Source organism: Crinia signifera, chromosome 1 (assembly GCF_055691185.1).
Source record: "Crinia signifera chromosome 1, ASM5569118v1, whole genome shotgun sequence".
In the NCBI taxonomy this organism is placed as follows: domain Eukaryota; kingdom Metazoa; phylum Chordata; class Amphibia; order Anura; family Myobatrachidae; genus Crinia; species Crinia signifera.
The window spans coordinates 165,277,811-165,299,706 of record NC_139217.1 but is presented as its reverse complement, the minus strand read 5'-3'; the positions used below and the strand labels follow the sequence as shown (position 1 = coordinate 165,299,706).

General features: G+C 42.6%; 1 protein-coding gene across 1 annotated transcript in view; it reads right to left on the bottom strand.

The window, feature by feature from the left end:
* Positions 1–21,896, bottom strand: part of UBA6 (ubiquitin like modifier activating enzyme 6) — an 88,807-nt gene that overhangs the window by 12,974 nt on the left and 53,937 nt on the right. The window contains exons 18-27 of the mRNA XM_083176240.1: positions 20,193–20,374; positions 19,862–19,967; positions 11,607–11,696; positions 11,445–11,525; positions 9,823–9,951; positions 8,912–8,963; positions 7,144–7,207; positions 6,819–6,888; positions 4,360–4,431; positions 1,403–1,520 (exon numbers count right to left, since the gene is read on the bottom strand). Coding sequence (XP_083032366.1) covers positions 1,403–1,520; positions 4,360–4,431; positions 6,819–6,888; positions 7,144–7,207; positions 8,912–8,963; positions 9,823–9,951; positions 11,445–11,525; positions 11,607–11,696; positions 19,862–19,967; positions 20,193–20,374 — 964 coding nt within the window. The remainder of the gene's footprint in view (positions 1–1,402; positions 1,521–4,359; positions 4,432–6,818; positions 6,889–7,143; positions 7,208–8,911; positions 8,964–9,822; positions 9,952–11,444; positions 11,526–11,606; positions 11,697–19,861; positions 19,968–20,192; positions 20,375–21,896) is intronic.

The following is a 21,896-nucleotide window of genomic DNA, read 5'->3' as shown; positions in this document are numbered from 1 at the left end:
CAAGAGACATCCACAGAATAGTGATCACAAATGTCACCATGGTCTCTACACGAGCATGAAAAATTTTCCTTGCACAATGTATAAGCATGTAGCCCAGAGGTTCCTAAACCCTTGGAAGAAATAATGCACCCTGCTTTACAGAGACTAACACACATAAAGACCGATAAATAGGAAAGTGGGCAATGATGGGAACACTACTAGATTGGTGAACCACAAATTAAAAAATAAGTGGGTTACTGTTGGGTATCTGTGCACTCTGAGCAGACAGCAGTATCTATTAATCAGTATAAAAAAGACAAAACAAAAAAAAACTTGCCAAAAGACAACCCCCAATCTAGTGAGAAAGTGGTGGTTATAGTATAACCATGAGGTGAGGGAGGGGAATACACAAACTGACACCAGGGCAGTGAGGAAGGATTGCACCCTCAGATAAGTCCTTTCTGATTAAAACACTCAGCTCCCCTACGCTTGTAGCAGCAGCTTGCAGACACACTGGCTCCTCTGTGAGGAAATGGCCACAGGGCTGGGTGGGGGAGGGGTGTGGAGAGGGAGATGTGACCTGAGGTAGGCAGCTTTATACAGAGACCCGTGCTAAGGTTTGTGGGCAGAGCTATGGAACGCTCTGACCCCCGCCCAAAGCCGTCCCAGGGACTGCATCCTACTGTGCTCTGTCCCTGGTGGCCTAGTGTTGGCTTCCCGAATGATTGAAGCCCCACTGCCAGGACCACCAGCGCAAACACCCTGCTCCTAAAAATGTGCCCTTTCCTGAGACACCAAGGAAAAAAATGGTCTGTTCCGGGGCAGGCTGGGTACAGGGGAGGAGGAGCCACTCCCTGTTGCACTTCATAAATTCCTTGGTGTCTGTGGACCTACCAATATGCATGGTCACAATGTGACACCATAGGCTGAAGGAAAAAGAATGCTTGGCACTAACACACATATCCTCAAGGAAATTGAGAAGCTTTAGCTTCACAAAAAAAAAAAAAAAGATGCCAGCTCTGAAACATGCCAGCCAGGAATGAGCAAAAAAGAATCTCACAATAAAACTAATAAGGTGGTAAAGAACTTCCATAACTATAGAAGGCACAAATGGAGGCAGTTTATGGAACAAGCCCTATACAAATTTCTGGAATTCCATTAAGGACAGTTTTCTTTCCACTCATCTATCCAGACACTTCTGAAACAAAAGCAGTATCCACAACAACCAAAAGGAAGGAGGTAGTTACACCTTTCTCTCACATTTATATATTCCATACCCCATGTTTCTTTTTCTTTAAGCATCTTTGGAAGTAATGCACCACTTAAAAGATGGTAAACATTTACAAATATCTCAACCTCATACATCCTTTTGATTTGTATCAGAAATAAACATTTTATTATTGGGAAATAAAACCGAAATTACCTTGTGTGTCTTGGTCTTCTGCAATGGCTTTTTCTAACTGTAGAACTGCTAGCCGCTCATCCTCGCTGCTAACTGGAATTTGGTCAGGTTTCTTTACATTTTCATCAGTTTCTACTATCTATGAATAAAATCAAGCATAAAATTAGTTACGTCACAAAACTTGGATCTTTATTTATTAAGTTATTTTTATAGTGCACACATACTCCACCGCGCTTTACAGAGAATATTTGAACATTCACATCAGTCCCTGCCCCAGTGGAGCTTACAATCTATATTCCCTATCACATGTACAAGCACACAGACATTCTAGGTTTCATTTATGTTGGGAGCCAAACAACCTACCAGTATATCAAAGAACCCGGAAAAAACCCACGCAAGCAACTCTCTTGTATGCAAGGAGATGGATTTTATTCTGACCGGATGGTGCACTCTCAGATGCTATACTCCTACATTTGCAAGATATGTTATTTTCAAATGCTCTGGCAGAACAGAGATGTTCACCTGGCAGTACAGCCATGGACCTTGCTGCACATTACAAAATGGGCCAGCTTTGCCAAATTGACATGGTTATGTTGGGTGATTTTTCAGACAGGGTCTCCTCCCAAATGGACAGAAGAGAAAAGAAGCAGAGATTGCCATCTGCAGACCTCAGGGGAAGTTCCCATTTACTGGACTTTCGCGAGGGACTGGTGAAGGACCAGTCGGGTTTAATCATCCTTTCATAGGAGCAACTGGGAGTAATAGATTTGGTGCAAGCCATTTAGCAAGTACAACATTTTCTTCAAAGTGAATAGTTTGTACTATCAATATACTTGACTGCAGAGGTAGGGTCTTCATAAAAGGTCTTCCTATTTATTTTGACTACCTTACATTAGACAATGGACCAGTACACAGGGATGGTTCCAGGTCTAGAAAACTACATTGAGACCTGGGGAGACCATGTGTGCTAGCACAGATAGGAGATTTGTGATTCACCTTTGCTTTTTTGTGGTGGGAGGCAGAGCCCCTGAGAGTAGGAACCTTGGTTTAACCACAGGTTTTGAACTTTCACATAACTTGGGATGAACACACAATAGTTAATAGCACATTTTGTAATTTGGACTGCTTAATGTTGTTCTACAGAATGCAGGTAAAAGCTGGCTAATGACTCCAAAGCTTGTAGGTCATGGTTCAAGAGTCTTTCAGTTTTCCTTCATAGAAAACCAAGGAAGAACTTTTAACAATAATAAAGCATTTTTATTCATTCACCCTTCCATAATTCCCGGTTATCTCATCAAGGTACGTTCCTTCTAGCCACTGGTTTCTGTGAAATTTAAAACGCATGCCTTCCTGTTGTCTATCCCCTCAACTAAGCAACTTTGGAGCGGAGGTGTCTCTATTGGGCTTTGCTTTTGGCAGAAAGGGAGACAAAGTTCAGTCTTTAAGTTTCGTTTATTCTCCAAATTATGGAATCAAATTTTTGGACCAGGATAAGTTTTCAGAAGAGTGTCCTCTTATTTCTTTTGATGATCTCATGGCTTTCTGGACAAGATAAGTAGGACTCAAATGCATAACCTACTAATTATGTACTAATAAAGATACTGCCATTTGGATTTACTTTGTTCATTTGCCAGACAATTAACTTTTATGGAGATCAATTTACGGTTATGGTGTCTGTGAGGTAACTTAGACAGTACTGCCTCGCTGAGCAGATGAGACTTGATCTTTGGCACACTTTTGCCAAAAGTTACATCTTTACTATTTTGCATCTAAAAAGGGACAGTTTTGAGGGTTAGGGCTGATGGGAGAAAGGTAAAATTCTTCAACATTAACAACAGTCCTAACCAGAATAACAGGAATAACAGGAAATTAAGTTATGAACAAGAACATAACAGTGCAAAGGGAGGTCATACAGTGGTGCCACAATAGAAAACATATGTAGAAACATCAAATTTTCTCCTCTCCCTTTTCTTCTGTACTCCTGGAATGCCCTTTGGGGCTTTGTTAGACATGACAGAGGCTGCAAAGTAGCATCAGAGTATTGATGGGGAGGAGCCTGCACTTTACAGATATATCAAAATACAGTCTATTCTGGTGAATTCCACCTTCACTAAGAGGCTTAAAGATAAATAATAAAGATAAATAATAAAAATCCCATAGTTCAAAGCAAACATATTACTTTTTTAGGTTTACTTAATATATGACATGGAATATGAATGACACGGAGTATAACATTGAAAGGCAATTTGTTGCCCTAAGAGAGGTCCCGGTAGGTTGGAGCTACTATGTTTACAAATCATACTCCGGGAGTGTCAGGGGGGTATGCAATCTGCTGCCGCTATTTCCGACGTGGGAAAAAGCGGCAGCTCCTTATTCAATGCTGTCATTAGCGACACCATTGATGCAGGATCATGGCAGAATGGGCCCGACGGAAGCTGTCGGGCCCATTCTGCCGATAACGGCCGTGGATTGTCGTTATCCGGGCCGCAGATCGACAATCCACGGGCGTTTTCGCGGCCACGCCCCCTTTGCGCCCATCGGCAGGCGGGACATTGCATCCCGTCTGTCGTTTTGCGGTCGATCTGACCGCAAACGGGCCTGGATCACGGCTGTCGGTGGGGATCGACAGCCGTGATCCCAGATTGAATATTCCCCTGTGTTAAATTAGCAAAACGACAGATTGTCAACATCTGTCTATCCAATGCTTCAGAAGTTAGCAGGATCGCACCAGAGATTTTTTTAAAACAAGTCTATAAACCGGTTTTTTATTGTATGAATGCATTAGGCACACTGAGCATGCAAAATAGGGTACATTTGTACACAAACAATAGAAACATTTAATTTGTGTCAAAGTTTCCATGTTACATAAACTAGGACATGCTTAATGCATTGTTTGCATCATGTATGAATGGTGTTGCTATACAGGAGCAATTAACTCAACAATATAAGTAGGAGCATAACAAAGCAAATGTAAATACCTTGTTTGAAGGTGTAAATTCTTCAATCCTCATTGCTGATATAATTTTCTTGATTACATCCTGCGACAAATCCTAACAAGACAACATTATGTATTAAAAATTTGTTTAAATGTGGACTTATTAATGTATGGCTATAGTACCTATGCTAAAAAGCAAATCCTGAAATTAGGCAAGTAGGTCTAGTAAAAAATAATTTGACATATGCACTGGAGTGTGTGCATTCTAAAGGCAGTTGAAATGAATTGTTTTAGGTTAATGGTAGATAAGCTTGCTGTCTTATTAAACACTTGTATCTTTATACTAACTGGCTACAGTAAGTGTGTTTCGACCCATGTTAGAATACCCAAGCTCCTCCCAATTCACTAATTTCTCAATAGAGTTCCATCTTGTTTAGCGGTCACTAAGCAAAAGATAACTTTTGCGGTGAGGACGGACTGTACATTAAAATCTCTTTTCACTGAACACGAGAAGAAGGTATTTGCGGTGCATTTCAGACATCAAGAAAACTGTGAAAGTCTGCCTGGACATCATTTATTATAAAATTTATAATGTTTTCATGCACATTAATAAAGTAATTCAAAATGATTCTTTCCTCATAAAAGGAAAATAAAAATAAAAAATGCACAATAATCTACCAACCAAATTACAGCAGATAAATTATATATTTTGAGAGCCAGTCCTTTATGACTTATATGTTTTTTTTTTTTTCAAATGTGCACAAGCTATTAGTCATTAATCTATTATTAGTTACTTAAATAGTGCAGCATAATCAGTTGGTTTATTTTTGGAAAATACAGAAAAAACAAATCAAGCTTGGAAAATAACAGACAGGGCCAGATGCATCAAGCTTCAAAAAGTGATGCAGTGGAGAGTGAAAAATGACAGGAGAGAGTTGGCTGGTTGTTTATCAAACACAACCCATAACGTGGCAGTTGGGAGCTGATTTGCTGGTTGTCCATCAATCACCAATTTATCACTTTTTGAAGTTTGGTGCAACCGGCCCATAGAGGTAAGAAGGCCCTGCTCACAAGCTGACACTCTAGGGTGTATTATATTCCATAATAAATGTTGTTGGCTGCATAGGCTCCATGGTATCCCCTTCAGGTAAATTAAGTGTTCCAGAGGTTCTGCGTTCGGGAGCTGCAGACAGTTACACTATTATTAAATTGTATTTGGATTTATATTATTAGAGCAGGATATATTGTACCCTTTTGGATTCCTAATAGGTCCTCTATTTTAGCATTTCAGCAATGCACTTAAATGTACCCTATTCTTAGCTCCTTTGGCTAAATAAACCCTACTTATTGGTTTGTCAGCAATAGCGGAGAGAAATTTCCACATTAGAGAGGAAAATGGGAAGTGAAAGAAAGGTTACCTAATAATTACTAAAAACAAAAAGGATGTCATAGACAGTCCAGTAAGCAACAGAGAATGAAAAAGATTTACATTACTCCTGTATTTCCTCCTCCCGCACCTTTTTTAATACTTACCTCATCCCCTGAAGTACATGGCGGCCATCGAATTTCTCTTCAGCGGCATCCCCGGTCCCAAGAATGCATTGCGCGGGTGACATCACTGATGCACCCGCGCAATGCATCTTTGGGACCGGGGATGATGCTGAAGAGGAATCGATGGTTGCCATTGACACTAGCTAGGCACCGCCAGGGTACATAAAAAAAAAATCCAGAATAATCCCTTATCCAAATTGCTTGTGGTCCCAAGCACTTTGGATAAGGGATACTCAACCTGTAGTACAATGTTGCTGAGGAACGCCATGAATAAGACATTCTGGGAAGGAAGATCACAGGTCAGGGTGTGGTGGGGTTGCTAGGGCCAGGTAAGATCTGCATTTGATAAATCAAATAGAACATATACAGTATATGATGAACAAAAGATTCAGTCTAAGATATAAGAGAACAAACTATTTTCTATAACTGCAAGAATCCCAGTGTATTAAGTTCTAAGAAAGTGACATACTTGACATATCTGCTGCTCAAAAAAGTGCAAACTATATTTTTTGGTTACCAGTAAATACCAGCTGAGGAGTAGTAGTAGTAACTGACTGTAGTAGTTGCATTCCAGACTGGAAATCAGGAAAGTGTACAATAACTCCCTTCCCAAACTATAATTTATTATCTCAAACATATTTAGCGCTACTAGACTGACATTATGGTTATAGATATGTACATAGATGTGTCCTCATACATTTAGCCTCAATACGCAGCAGAAGATGCCTTGCATAAGTGAGCTGAAAGGTCCATGCAACTTCGTTACCATTTGGGTGTTATTTTTTGCTGGGAAAAGGTCAACAGCGCATCAAACAGTTAAAAAGAAAATATGGTGAAAACAAAGTGAAAAAAACTCATATGGACACTTTCATGTGTCAACCATTGGCCATGTCAACTTTTTGTCTATGTCAACCATATGGTGTCTATGTAGACACATTTGTATTACCTTACCTTCTCAGTGAACTGGATGCTGTATACTTCTGCATATAATTTAGCTGAACTGAGTATGAAGCTGAAATGCCTGGGCACAAAAAATAAAGCATTAGTACAATTACAGTGTCATTTACATCCATTCAGGGTTGTCAATGCCAGTTCTGAATTACCCCAGCAGGTATTGTTTTCAGAATTATTTTATTCATGCAATAAGTTTTGCCAGGTCAGTAATTATACCACCTGCTTCCGCAGAGACTGAAAACATGACCTGTTGGGGACACTTAAGGACTTGAATTGGACACCAGTGTGTTAATGAAATCATGTAAGCTGGAGAAATACTTACAATGGGTCTTTTGTATCAAAATGTAATGAAGTAGGTGGTCGCTTTGGGGACTGCCAAAATAAACCTGGGGGGAATCCAACATAAGACTATTGTTATCATCATCATCTATTTATAAACAGTCACAGTTCTTCATTTTTTTTTACCACTCAACAAAAGGACATGCATAGTGTTCCCGCTAGGCTGTTTTAGCGGGGCGCTGCGCCCTGCCCGATTTTTAAAGGGCAGAATGCGCCCTGCCCCGCTAAAACAGCCTGCTGCCTGCCCACCGGAGTGCACCGGTGAAGCCCAGCGCCGCCATAGATTGCGGTGCACGGCGCTTTCCCGGCAGCTCGGGGACTTAGTTACGGCCGGGCACACCCCCTTCAGTGACGCGGCGGCCCGGGCACGCCCCCTTCAGTGACGCGGCGGCCAGTGGAACGCCCCCATTTGTGATGTGGCGGCCCGGGCACGCCCCCAATTGTGATGCTGCAGCCCGGGCACGCCCCCCAATTGTGAAGTTGGCGTGCCGGTCCGCCCCTCCAGCGCCCTGCCCTGTTTGGTTCCTAGAAGGAACACTACATGCATACATTGGCAATGTAATGTAATTGGTATTATATATACTGTAGGATATCAGAAGCATAGAGACGTGACCTCAAATAAGCTATGCAGGGGGAAGATGTCTTTATCGAGAAAGCTGACAGGTCTGGGGCATCTAGCCTAGTGTGTAAGCAGAAAATGTGTCTTAAATGAAACACAATGTGGCTGGGACGCACTAGAAGACACTACTGATTAATTTGATATCCAGCACTTTTATATCTGTGTGTGTGACCGAGACATGAAGCCAAATAGAACTTGCCATGGGGGAATAAAAACAAAAAAAAAGTCACTGCATTGTAGCACTTCATATACAGATGCAGACACTCCGTTAAACTTAGATATACAAGTGTCACATATTAAAGTAAACAGCATAAACTACAGATGCATCCTGCATTGTGGTGGGCGCATCATAATGTGTCTAAAAAAGGTGCCCACACACTAGAACAATTTTTACTAATAATCCTCCAATCTCAATCGAATGCGCATTCCCGCGGATCTTTTGCTAAATCTTCTGATCTTACATGCTGCATGAAAGATCAGAAAATTTAGCAAAAGATCCATTGGAATGAGATGTGCGCTTGCCTGAAAGCTAACTTATGTACACATCTTAATATCGCAGATCTTTCTAGTGTGTGGGCACCTTCAGATGCATGTTCTGCAAAAAATAAATAAATAAAGACGCCCGACACTAGCACCTTTTCATGGTATCTGGCATGTCAAGAGGGGCTGTTTGGTATGACTGAAGCAATGATGAATATCTGCAACAAAAGCGGTTTAAGGAGATGCAGACGGAGGATTCGTGAATCCAGATATAATGCAATGGCAATACCAAAAAATGGGGGGCATTATGGTATGCACGGTTTCTATCAAAAACGGTATTACTATAATTAATGACAAGCAATAAGAAAAACCCCATAGATAATTTACAGCAGTAATGTGTCCCAGAGTGAACAAAGAATACCCTAACAATGGGGCAGATGCATTAAGCCTGGAGAAAAGATAAAGTGGAGATAAAGTGAAAGGAGAAAAAGCACCAGCCAATGAACTGTGTTTGACAGTTGGGAGCTGATTTGTGCTTTATCTCCTTTCACTTTATTTTTACTTTATATCTTCTCCAGGCTTAATACATCTGCCCCAGTAATTGTAATGCACTGTCAATGAGTTTTCTACATTTACCCCTAAAGTTACTCACTTCCATCTTTTAACTGTGTATCCAGGGGGAATGAATGTAATAGTTGTTGAGCCTAATGTAAAAAAAATAAATACAAATAATATTGAATAAACAAATGGTCACACAGAAGTGTCAATAGAGCTTACAATACTACTGTAGACATCACAAATGGGGCACACAGGATTTCAGGGCATTTTCTAAGCAATCTGACTTCATTTGACTGAGAACGGTCCAGGGTCACGATTGCCGGTGTCCCGATAGTCGTGATCCGGGATTGAATATACTCCAAAGCAGGGCTGGGCAATTGCGGCTCTCCAGATGTTGATGAAGTACACATCCCAGCATGCCTTCCATCAGTTTCAGCATGGCCACATAGCAAACCTAATGCAAAGCATCCTAGGATGTGTAGTTCATCAACATCTGGAGGGCTCCAATTGCACAGCCCTGCTCCAAAGTCATGATTTCCCACTACATCAGCACCAGGGGGATTTCCTTTCTAACACTGAATTAGGGCTATTCAAAGACCGTTATGACAATAACAAATTAATACTACTTTGATGAAATGTAACAGACAAATACACAATCACCATGGGTAATATGCTACTATTCTCTGCTAAAGAAATACAGTACTATGGGATGGGAATGGAGTCACATTTTAACTTTGTATTTTAGGTATGTGCACTCGATTACAGAAAGGAATAAATCAATATGAAAAACAGAACCCAAATGTGTTTGTTTTAGGTGAAAGTATAATTCTAGCATCCCCAATTAGAAGACTTCATTCCCGATCCCCTGAAACCGACTCTACAATTCACCCTAAACACAATTATAAAAGAGTGGTAAGACCAAATCCCTTTAAATGCCAGAACACACAACTGTTTGCAAGCATTTTTATCGTAACATTGTTCCTTTTTGCCATTTGTTTTACCAACCTTGTGGTTAAAATACTTTTCAAATTTTAATCTTGCAAGTTCCACACACTGGGACCAAGTCCTAGGTTTCCTGCTAAGCAGCTTTACTACATGGAAGCAGCCTTCTAAGCTCTCCCCAGACTTTATTCTCTAAAGAAAAAAAAAAAAGAATACACAGGTATCTTATTACTAAAAGAAATACAATAGCGAGAAACAAAAAAACACTTTTAACATGTACAAAAGATTAATGCTATACCAATAAACATCATACAAAAAAAACCTAAAAAAAACTGTTTACTTCTATTTGAAATGGAATGCTTTATACAGTAAGGTGTTTATTTGATCAATACATTTGCTAAGGTTTTCTGGCATTTTTTTTCTACCACATTCCTCCAGTAAGGTATGCAAGGGTACATAAATTTGGTGTCCTTGAACTTGGAGGCACTTTCGTAGAATGTAGCCATTCCGTTTTTAGCAAAAAAATATATAAGTGCCAGGCTTATCTTCCTCTCCCGCCGCTCTAATTTTGCAACTCCCCTTCAACAAAATCTGCACTGGCTCCTATTCCCCTACAGAATCCTCTTCAAACACCTCACACTCACATACAGGGCCATCTCTAATTCCATTGCTCCATATATCTCTAACCTCATCTCCATTCTTACACCCTCCCGGTCGGCCGATGACTGTTGTCTCTCCTCCACCCTGATCACTGCTTCCCATGCTAGAGTACAGGACTTTGCCCGTGCACTCTCCCCGACCTTGCAAAGCTTCAAACGGGCACTGAAAACTCACCTATTCATCAAAGCGTACCCTTCCACTGCATAAACTAGCTGGTTCTCCGACCCCTTGCCTGTTTACATCCTGCTATCTAGCCACCACCCACTTGCTTGCACCTCTTGTCATCTGTTGGTCTCCCCTTCCTACTAGATTGTAAGCTCCTCCGAGCAGGGCCCTCTTCTCTTCACATTTCACTCACAGCTCTCCTATACTCAAACACTCAGTGACCATCTTCGTCCGCATACTCCTCTCCATCATTGGCCTCAAGCCTCTTATAGGGCCTTATTTTGGTTCACTCTTAGAGGCAAAATCCTTCTTAGATGGGTAAAACCATGTGCACTGCAGGTGGGGCAGATATAACATGTGCAGATAGAATTAGATTTGGGTGGGGTTTTTCTTCAAAGTGAGATATATATTGCAGTGTAGAAATAAAGCAGCCAGTATTTTCCCTGCACAGAAACAAAATACTCACCCAAATCGAATTCTCTCTGCACGTTACATTTGCCCCCCTGCAGCGCACATGGTTTTACCCATCTAAGAAGGAATTTGCCTCTAAGAGTGAACCAAAATAAGGCCCATAGTATGTTGATTGAGTCCTCACTACTTATATTTAAGCTGTAATGTGTATTGAACTGTGGCGCTCTTTATTTTTACTCTATTTTTGTTATTTATGCAATGTCATGCCAAGTTTTGTCTCCCTGTACTGTTCCTTTGTACGGCGCTGCAAAACACTTGTGGCGATTTATAAATAAAATTATAATAATAATAATAAGTACATTTTGGAGACACTGGATGATGGATATTTAGATAAGGGATACGCAACCTGTATTACTACTGAATGACAGTGACAATAAATGGTTACTTACCTGGAGAACATGTTGCACAGATGAATGAGTCTGCCAAAATTTGTTGTACAAATTGGGTTTATGGGAAAATGAACTTTCAAACTGTTTATAAAGGGAAACCAAAACACAGGTTAGTAAAAGATATTGCTTAACACCTAAGCAGACAATAATAGTATTATCTACCTTATCTCTTGCCCACTGAATGGTATGCTCAATAGTTGCTGGAAATGACTTTAAAGTGCAAAATGGGATTTCTTCATCTGGAGGATCCCGCTACATAAAGAGAAAATAAAAACATCCAAAATAAATGAAAAGATTGTAAGATTAGGTTTCTGTACAGACATTCGAGTGAGGTGTAGTAAACCATAACAAGTATATGAATTACATTGTAGTGATAGGTGAAAATCACAAATGACTATATTTCTTTTTGCAGATATCTACAGATGTGTCATCATATCTAGCCCAATACAACCGGCACCTGGAGATGCCTTGGCGTGAGTGAGCTGCCAGGTAGCATGCAACTCCGCTAGTGGCAGTCATCTTTTTTCCAAAAAACGGCGTCTTAGTCGCAGCACAATACAACTAGGGTGCACCAGCACACTTTGCTGATTGATAGGACACATACATATATTGTGTACGACTAAGCCTGTCTGCAGTGTAGAACAGAACTTGTATTGAAAAAAGGGTACTTATGTAGTATCTGGGCGCCCGATTCAGAAATCGGGTCGGATCGGGCACATCGCATCGCATGCGACCAAATCGGATGCGATGGACCCGATTTTTCCATAGGATTCAATGTTAAAATGGTCTGAGTCCATTTTAACATAGAATTCAATGGGAAAAAGGGGTCCTTTTCATACCCCTACTATCCAAGTGGGCATGGAGTTGGATATAAACCTAAGGCGAGCGTAGCGAGCCACCGAGCCCGAAGCGTGGCGAGCGAAGCTAGCCCCGCGAGGGGACGGTATTCTGTGTCCCCTCCCAGGGCTCACTACGCTCGCCACGCTTCGGGCTCGGTGGCTCGCTACAGGTTTATATCCAACTCCATGCCCACTTTTTCCCATTGAATTCCATGTTAAAATGGACTCAGTCCATTTTAACATTGAATCCTATGGGAAAATCGGGTCATCGCATCGCATGCGATATGGTCGTATGCGATATCGCATCTGATTGTATGCCTTAACTTAAGGCATACAATCAAAAAATCGGGCGCCCAGATACTACATAAGTACCGAAAAAAGCTAGGGACTTGTGTATTATCTGGGTGCCCGATTTTTTAAATCTTATGTCATTGTACAACCAAAAATCAGTAGTATAGCATCGCATGCGATGCGACCCGATTTTTAATTGTACAGGCACCCAGATGCCTGATTCCTATGTTAAACGCCCCCCCCGACCCGATTTTTGATTGTACACCCACCCTGATGGGTAATGACCATGTCAAATGCCCCCCCCCCCACCCATTGTTAACGCCACCCCACGATCAACGCCAACCCGAAGCGTGGCGAGCGACGGCGGTACGCGTCCTCCGACCTTTTCATACCCCCACTATTCACGTCGGCGGAGTTGATTTTATATAGTGTGGCGAGCGCAGCGATCCACCAAGCCCCGCGAGGGGACGCGCATTACTTCGCCACACTATATAAAATCCACGCCGGTGTGGGCTCGCTGCACTTCGGGTTTGCGTTTATCGTGGCGTTGCGTTAACAATGGGGGGGGGGGCTTTATTAACCTAATAATTAACCATCATGGTGGGTATACAATTAAAAATCGGGTCTGGGGGCCATTTAACATTGGGTACAATGTAAAAATTGGGTCGGTCGCATCGCATGCCATTGTAATGGCATGCGATGCGACCGATTTTTACATTGTACAAGAAACGTCTAAAAAGCCCGAAAATCAGGTCCCATGGTATGCCTTAAGTAGTGGCATGCGATGAAAAAAATCTGGAGCCCAGATATTACACAAGTACCGAAAGCTGCGGCACCGAGGGACGAATATTTTGGCGAAGGACCAGTGCTAAGACTTTGGACTGTACTTAAGGTATCAGGGAGTACTGTGCACTGTAGGGAGTAGGGATGCCAGCTCCCTACAACTCCCTTCCACTGTAACATCACCGGTTCCAAGACTTTGACTCCTTTTCATTGTATGATACAGCGCTTTTTTATCACTTGTTCATATGAATAAAACCACTGTTATTTTACAATATTGATCCGTAACCACATCTGTAGACCCGCAATACATATTAATTAATTTAATCGCATAGCTTTGGGTACAGGCACTCATTTAGATTACACCTCCCAGGGCAGCGCCAATCTAACCTTTCCATTAATAGATTATATAGGATTGGGGAATCCTCAGTTTTGGCTGCGCCACATTTAGAAGGTGAAGCGCAGTCCTCTGCATTCTGCCTTGAAACGTGATGACTGATGGTATTTAAAACGGTAATCTAGTGCAATGTCAAGGCTCAGACCCGTTTTATATACCGTTTTAAAATACCATTTTTTAAAACGTTTAGGCAGTGTGAAAGTGGTATAAGTGACATGGCGAAAAATACAAACCATTTGATATCCACAAAAAATATAAACCTTTTTTCTTGCATTCAGATCAGTTGTCAATGCAACGATGGGGTCCTCCAAAACTAAACTATATGGACACAAAACATATTACCCCTGCAAAAACCCTAGTACTGTATGTATCCAGGAACCAGGTACAGCTGCCCTAAAACAGCTGCATGGCCAGGGCTACAAATCAGCCACCCAAGACTCAATCTGCTAGCATGCACCTTTATAGGGTTAAGATGGCCATACACACCTAGTGAGATTAGGCGGTACTTGTTTCCTAGCACGGCGCCCATCGCATCGCATACCATAAGGCATACGATGGTATGCGATGCGATGTTAGCCAATGTTATACAATTTTAAATTGTATGCCATTGTAGGGCATATAAAGTGGTATACGATTTCAAATTGTATAAAGCACCCTAATGGCTGTTTTCAATGTTAAATGTGCCCCCTATAAGATAAATAATTGTATAAGCACCATAATAGGTGCTTACAATGTTAATAGTGCCCCCACGCCACCCGTACTATCAACGCCAACCCGAAGCATGGCAAGCGCATCGAGCCCACGAGGGGTGGCGGTGCGCGTCCTCCGACCTTTTCATACCCCCACTATCCAAGTCGGCGTGGAGTTGATTTTATATAGTGTGGCGAGCGCAACGAGCCACCGAGCCCGAAGCGTGGCGAGCCCCACGAGGGGACGAGGAATACAAGTCATGCGCATCCGCTCGCCACACTATATAAAATAAACTCCACGCCGACGTGGATAGTGGGGGTACGAAAAGGTCGGAGGATGCGTACCGTATAGGGGGACCATTTAACATTGAAAAAACCCATTAGGGTGCTTATACAATTTAAAATCGCCTCACATTGCATTGTATGCCATATAGGCATATACAATGGTATACAATTTTAAATTGAATACAATGCCATACGACTGAATATCGTGGGGGCCTTGCTAGGAAACAAGTACCGATTAGGCTACTTTTCACACAATTCCAATGGATTGAGCCGAGAAGTGGGCAAATCGCATGTGTATGACACCCGATTCGATGTACGGTCCCGTGGGCATCAGATCGTAGATCGGACATGCTGCATGCTCGACCTCCGCCTCAGACAGCCTCCTGGCAGCGGGGAATGGGAACACATACAATACATCTTATGCAAAAATCCTGCATATGATATATCGTATGTGATCCTGCTGCCCGGGAAGCTCTTCTACCCTTGGAGAAATCACAGTGTATGGGGAGCTTTAGCTGCCCCTGTTGTAAACCCACTAAATATCTGAAATAACCAACCTAACAGTTTTATACCAGAAAACAAATCTGATTCACAGATCAAACACCTGCTGTAACCCACTGGGACGTTGCTACGCCTCAGATTCCTCAGCAGGGATATGTAACATCTCGTATGGCCACAATAAGAGGTTTGAAGCCCTGAGTTAGATAAACCTCTTCCCAAACAAGCTCCACCTCCTCGCCTTCCTCCAGCTCCCCCTCCTCTTCGGGAGTCAGAGCAAACCTCTAAAAGCCTGCTCTTTTGTGGACCATTAACATATGAGGAAGAAGCAACCAGTCTCTCAGATTTCTGCAGACCTTCCACAGACCTGCAACTGTTGAGTCTGGTGCTGAGTGGCAGCTATTTGATTAGATCATAGCCTTCATTGAACTCAGCCACTGTGGTTAAGGAAGTGGGGGTACGAAAAGGTCGGAGGATGCGTACCGTATAAGGGGACCATTTAACATTGAAAAAACCCATTAGGGTGCTTATACAATTTAAAATCGCATCACATTGCATTGTATGCCATATACAATGGTATACAATTTTAAATTGAATACAATGCCATACGACTGAATATCGTGGGCGCCTTGCTAGGAAACAAGTACCGATTAGGCTACTTTTCACACAGAGGCCCCAGAGGCCTCACTATGCGGAGATAGCTGGCTGCATTGATCACACATGAGTGTCAGCGAGGGAAGTGAAAAACATGATGTTACAGTGCACTTTCTCCTCATGATGAAAGAAACAGTAACACTTGTACACAGAAATACACAGTGAAAACACAGGGGGAATATAAGCAAGTCAGCCCCAGATCCAGTCGTATAAGGGACCCAGAGGGGAGTAAACCAGCACACTTGCCAAACAGACCCAGTGGAAATGTAATGGCGTTATCAGTGGAATTTACACTCATATACCAGTGAAACAAGCCCTTAAAAGGAGCTGTTTTCAGCGACTCTCCCCCAGTTTTACCCCCCTGTACCAGTGAATCTGTAGACCGGATTGCCTTGGAGGAGCCAGAACAAGCTGCATGCTGTTCCTTGCAGGAAATGGCATTGAGTCACTGCAGGATCTGCTCTGAAGTAGCTCCGTTCCCTGTAATGGCGCAGGAGCTACTGAGAATATTTATACTGGCAAATATACATATCATGTAAAACCCATGCCTGAAAGTCATTGTTTACTATAAGACTGCCAGTGTGCGCAGGGGTGGTTATGAGATCCCCCCCAGAGAGGGTCCGTATGCCCCCCTGCTCTGCACAAATTAACCGTGGTACCCCCCCTAGCGGGGTCCCCGTCTTCTGCTCACCACTCAGACATTTTTCAGACATGTTGGGGGTGTATGGCTACGTGTAGGCGTGGACATATGTGCCGTGGTGCAAAGCCAGGCAGTACACTAACCCATTCCAGAATGTGTTCCCGCAGCGGGGATTGGAGCAGCACCTGAAGAGGTCAGTATCCGTCTACCCCCGCCAAGCTCCCACGTCGCAGGCATGCTGCATGTCTTTACTGCATGGGGCAGTATGGATGGTGTAATGCAGGCATTCCCAACCACGGTCTTCAAGGCACACCAACAGTGCAAGTTTTAGTGATATCCAGGCTTCAGCACAGATGGTTTAATCAGAATCACTCAGGTACTAATTAAGTCACCTGTGCTCAAGCTTGGATATCACTAAAACCTGCACTGTTGGTGTGCCTTGAGGACCGTGGTTGGGAATGCCTGCTGTAATGGTTAGCATTACTGCCTTGCAGCACTGAGGTCATGGGTTCGATACCCACCTTGGCTCTAACTGTGAGGAGTTTGTATATTTTCCCCGTACTTGCATGGGTTTTCCTCCGGTACTCTGGTTTTCTCCCACAGTCCCAAAAAATATACTAGTAGGCTATTTTGCTCCCAACAAATTAACCCTTGAATGTCTGGGTGTGCGTGTACATGTGGTAGTGAACATAGATTGTAAGCTCCACTGGAACAGGAACTGATGTGAATGTTTAAATACTCTCTGTAAAGAGCTGCGGAATACGTGTGCGCTATATAAGAAACTGTTAATAAATAAAATAATGTCCAAGCAGCATGACCAAATAAATAAAAGTTTAAAATAATGAAGAAAATTCTCTGGAGTACCCGAGTGTGCATCCTCCCGAAGGGCACATTTTTTCTAAGCTGGGGGAGGGGGCATAGAGGGTAGGAGCCAGCACACCCTGTATGAAGTTTTATGTGCACAGGCTCCTTTGGACCCCATAGTACTAAGTGAATCCCAAGTATCCCTTATGGATGATAGAGAAACTGTGTTATATATTACTATTATTCCATAATTAATAATGCCATATATATCAGGTTATATACCCAATATTCTGAGCTCATATCCCTCCATTCTCACAAACTTGAGCTAAAGCACTCACTGATATTATTATCTTAGTAGTATGTTACCAATCGTTTGAGGAGGAAGCACAATAGAAAAACTGGACTTCACCACAATTGTTAAACATTGGTAAAAGAAAGGATGGTACTTGTGTATTTTGGTGGCGCCCATCGCATCGCATACCATAAGGCATGCGATGCGACGCGATATCGCGCGATACTGTACAATGTCATACAATTTTACAATTGTATGACATTGTATATGGCATACAATGCCATACAATGCGATGCGATTAAACATTGTATAGGCACCCTAATGGGTGCTTACAATGTGAAATGCACAACCACGCCCCCCCCACTATAAACGTGAACCCGAAGCGTGGCGAGCGGCGGCGGTACGCGTCCTCCGACCTTTTCATACCCCCACTATCCACGTCGGCGTGGAGTTGAGAATAGAAAGTGTGGCGAGCGCAGCGAGCCCGAAGCGTGGCGAGCCCCGCGAGGGGACGCGGATACCTGTGAAGGTATCCGCGTCCGCTCGCCTCGCTCGCCACACTTTCTATTCTCAACTCCACGCCGACGTGGATAGTGGGGGTATGAAAAGGTCGGAGGACGCGTACCGCTGCACTCGCCACACTTCGGGTTCACGTTTATAGTGGGGGGGTGGTGGCGGCGTGGGGGTGCATTTAACATTGTAAGCACCCATTAGGGTGCTTAAAAGCACCCTTTATGGTGCTTATACAATGTTTCATCGCATAGGGGGCAAAAATCGCATTGCATGCGATGAAAACATCGCGCAATGCACATCGGGGGCGCCGCTATAATACACAAGTACCGAAAGAATATTATTTAGCTACAGGAAACCAACTGTATTGCTTCTGGAGGTGCGAGGGGAGTACGAAATACTAGTACCGCTCAAAGTGCTCAAATAATTCTAAAATACTGAGAAGTTGCTTTGGATGCTCCATGTAGTTAATAAATAGAGCCACATTAAGCCTCTTTTACCCAACTAAAGGGTGCATAAACTTAAGGCCCCCATACACTAGTGAGATTTGGTCCGATATGACTCATTTCCGACTGATCGTGCCGATAAATCGGACCAAATCTCTTGTATGTGACACCCATCCGATCCTATGCGCGGTCTCATGCGCATAGGATCGAATCGGGAGGTCGGACCGGACTGCATATAAGAATTCAGAAATCTTATGTGCATCCCATGCCAGACTGGGGGGTGTATTAATAGGAGGGGACGGCCGGGGAACGCACAGAGGCGGTGGCGGGGGGACTTTGCGAGCCACTGAGCGGACCATACAGGTGGGCAGGGGAAGCCGGGCAGAAGGCGCAAAATGCATACAAAGAATGGGAAGCCACTGATTGGCTGAGACCACTCTCAGCCAATCAATGACTTCCTATTCATTTGTATTTTTTATTTTTTTATGCAGCAGCTGCCCTGCCGCCTATCTTGCAGCCCGGATCTCGCCGCACCACCCCCTGTTCCCTTCGCCTGCAGCTCCCCGGGAATTTACATGTGATAAAATCACATACAATTTATCACATGTAAAAAATGGCACATCAAGTGCCTTATTGTATCTGACCTGTCCCGGGGAGCGGCCGGGGAAATTAGGTCCAACTTGTCCTTCGGACAAGTCAGGCCTAATGTATGGGGCCCACAAACATTGGAAAAAGATAAAAGTAAACTGAGATAAAGTACCAACCAATCAGCTCCTAATTGTTATGTTAAAGGATGTGTTTGAAAAATGACAGCTAAGAGCTGGCTGGCCAGTACTTTCTCTCTCTTCAAGGCTTAGTATATAGACCCCTAATTCACTTATGAACCAACTTCATTAAGCAATGGGGACATATTGCAGCTATTCCAGTTACAGTACCTGCTAGAATAATTATAGCCATCTGACGACACTGACTGAACACTGACCGGCTATCCAGGAGGTTACTGTGCAAAGGACATACATAGCCCAACATATGTTATAATTCTAGAGAGTTAGGTGCATCGAGGAACTTACAGAATACTAGCAATGCATGACATTTGGGGGCGGGTGGAGGAATATCACTGAGTGGTATTAGATAATGATCCTATTGCAAGACTGAATGCTTGAACATTTTTCAACAATAACATAATAAGCATTATTTTTCAACCATTCACAAAGTAAATCTACATGGTTTTTCCTTGCACATGACACAAAGGTGATCGTAATTAGCTTGCTCAGTGATTCTAGCATGCTTACATAACTGTTGTATGATTCCGTTAACTGAGGTACAATCACTTCTGTGTGTCCTTTCGTCCCCATGGTCCCAGAGTCAAGAAGAGGGCGCAGGTTAGACACAGAACGACTGTAACAAATAAAATTGATGTAATGGTTACTAATATTACCTTTCTGAAATCTAAACAAAAACATTTTATTTATTTTTTAGCAAAATTTGCCTACTTGCTATGTGTTGTACACATCGTACACTTATGCTACAGTGTCTATTCATCATAAACAGATTTGGTGAGTTTATCACAAAGAGATAAATGAACCCGTTTGCAGATAAAGAACCTGCAACACATACAGCTACCTGTCTACGTATCTTCTGGCCTCCACATTGTCCAGTGCAGTCACAATGACGTCCTGTCTACTGTAAAACTCATCCCTATAGATATTCTCTGTGGCAGGACACACCTTATCCAAGCGCGGGTCAATTTTCAACTGAGGGTTGATGTTTAGCGTTGCAACAGCAGCAGTACAACTTTTAGGTTTCTGGTAAAGTGGTAGAGGAAAAAAGAAAGCAGAAGACAAAGACGAATAAACAAAATGATACATTTTCATGTAAATATTCTGGGCAATGGCTTATAGTGTGTACACACATGGTACAATTTGCCTTCCGATGTTGACGATATAGTCAACATCGTGTCGGCATCGCATGCAGATCGCAAGGGTTTTAACCCTTGCGATCCCGATGTGCGCTCCCGTATCGCAAGGCAGAAAGTCGAGCTGCATTGACTATATAGTGCAGATCTGCACTTTATAGTCAAAATTGGATGCCATCGCATGCATTCCGTGCGATTGCATCGGAAATCGCATCGCACGGCACATCTCACCGTGTGTACACACCATTACTCCTTTAAGCCTATTAAGTCTTATTTATTTATATTGTACAAAATAAAGTTACACAAGAAAGAAGAATATTATATAACACACACCCTTAATAAATATATTTTAGTTTTAACTGTAATCCTTTTTTTGAAGCCATGATGGATAGTGGGACTATGGGTATGGTGGGACTGGAGGACACTGGCACCAAACCATTAAACTTCTGAAGCAGTGCCGCAGAGGCTCTGCCTTCCTTGTAATATGTGACCAGTTAACCTTAACAAGCCCAGTAACGGATGGCTGGATCAGTCCATGGATGGGTAGATGGCTTGGAACTAGGAGCGGGCTGTTATTTAGATATCTCGAAGTTGATATCTATTAGTTAATATTGAATTAGTACTAGTCCCTATGTTTTATTCTTTGTTTTGTCCCCCACCCCCATTTATTTTTCATTTTTTCTTTGTGATGTTTTTCTTCTGCTAAGCCAAGGTATTACTAAAGATTTTTGGCACAGTATATTGGTGTATAAATCATTGTCTAATCCATTGTTCTACCACCACTGAAGTTGCCATGCCATACCTTTTTATTTGATATCTTTTTTACTTATAATATATGGTTTTTTTTTTTTTGGGAAAATTGTGGAATGATCCTCATTGAATATTGTCATATTTCCAATTCTATTGCTTGTAACAACGGTGTTATGTGAGGTTCAATAAAACATATTTTGGAAAAACGAAACAAGCCCAGTAACAGGTATAGGAAAGTAGAGAACAAAACAGAGCGCACACATGCACTGCTAGTCTGTGTCCAAAAACCCTGCCCCAACAGGAGCGCGAGGAATGGCACCCAGTACCCAATAGAGCTTCGGAAAAAAAATCTTTTTACAATTAAGATAAAAAAAATACTTTTTTTTACCCGTTTCAGCTCATGGTGGACACTGGGATATGGGGGTGTTGTAAAGCTGTCCCCTTACGAAAATGGGAAAACTCCCGAGATGTACTTTAGACCCTACGCCAGTGGTTCCCAACCCTGGTACTCAAGTACATTGCACGTTTTGCAGGTCTCCAGACAGAATCAGTGAAATAATTAGCTCCACCTGTGGATCTTTTAAAACGTGCCTGAATAATCTGTGCACCTGCTGGGTGACCTGGAAAACATGTACTGTTGGACCAACCAACGAAGTGAAATG